The following is a 1,174-nucleotide window of genomic DNA, read 5'->3' as shown; positions in this document are numbered from 1 at the left end:
TTTCTGCAACCAGAAATTGTTCGTTATATTATTTTATAACTGTGTTTTACTGTGTTACTGTGCTCCGTGTTCGGGTGTTCCAGTGTTCGTCAAAGTTTAAAGATCAACAGGTATTTTCAGGTATGTATCTTTTACTTTAATAACTTTAATTGAAAAATTAAAAATCTCAGATTATGCCTATAATATTATCCTTACATTCAATAGGTAGGTATGTAGGTACTATAGATGATTTTTCATTGAGTCAATATTATAATTATTGAAGTATTATTGTTCATGTAAAGTAATATTTATAGTCACAGGTGAGAATAATATGGACGAATTCACAGAGCAATATTTAAAAGAATGGGGTTTTGACTATTTAGTCAGCCGTTTTAAAGGTATGGCAAAATCTAAAACATATTTAAAATTGTATCAAAAAATATAGGTTCATTAAAATCAAGATTCTATATAGGTACATGAGTTGATTAATGATATTGTTTAATTAATTACTTATTCAAATTATTTTAGAGGAAGAAATAGATAGAATTGCATTTTTAGACTTAACTGAATCAATGGTAGCTAGACTGATTCCAAAAATGGGACCACAATCCAAATTCTTTAAATTACTACAAACACTAAGAGAAGAAATTCAGAAGGATAAAGTAGGTTACTTATTTATTATTATACATTCTATTAATTCTTAGGTAAATAGATTCAAATAGATTTATGAAAGTATTATTATACAAGTAGACATTCTCAAACTGTTTGTTACTAGGAAATAGCATTAACAGAATCTACTACCAGTGAATCTGGTGCATCTAGTTCTTTGAATTTAATCGACATTGGTAATATTGCAAATTTTGAAATTCTTAGTACTCAAGAGAATTTTAACAGTTTAGCTAATGAGGAAATGCTACCTACCACAAATTCAAATTTAGGTAGAATAATTTTCTTGTTTATTACCTACCTTAATAAATTCACTATATTATCCAATGTTATTAATTTTTAAATCATATGTTAATATAGATTCAAATGAAAATTATTTATACTTAGGTCAATACATAAATGACATTTTAAATAAATATCAGGATGGACTAATGATCTTAGATTATTATAATGTGCATAAAAACTTAAATTTTTCAATGAAAAACAAATTAAGTTCTGTTATAATTAACCACGAGCTTAAACATCAAGA

At 25.8% G+C, this 1,174-nt stretch overlaps 1 protein-coding gene across 1 annotated transcript; it reads left to right on the top strand.

Moving 5' to 3' along the window:
- Positions 1–221: 221 nt before the first annotated feature.
- Positions 222–1,038, top strand: LOC111037791. The gene is made up of 2 exons (XM_022320554.1): positions 222–377; positions 508–1,038. Exons 1-2 carry the CDS (start codon positions 311–313, stop codon positions 681–683), a joined length of 243 nt encoding a protein of 80 aa, XP_022176246.1. The 5' UTR covers positions 222–310; the 3' UTR covers positions 684–1,038.
- The last annotated feature ends 136 nt before the right edge of the window (positions 1,039–1,174 follow it).

The sequence above is a fragment of the Myzus persicae genome, unplaced genomic scaffold, assembly GCF_001856785.1.
Source record: "Myzus persicae strain clone G006 unplaced genomic scaffold, MPER_G0061.0, whole genome shotgun sequence".
In the NCBI taxonomy this organism is placed as follows: Eukaryota; Metazoa; Arthropoda; class Insecta; order Hemiptera; family Aphididae; genus Myzus; species Myzus persicae.
The sequence above is the reverse complement of the archived record's forward strand: the minus strand, read 5'-3'. Positions and strand labels throughout refer to the sequence as shown.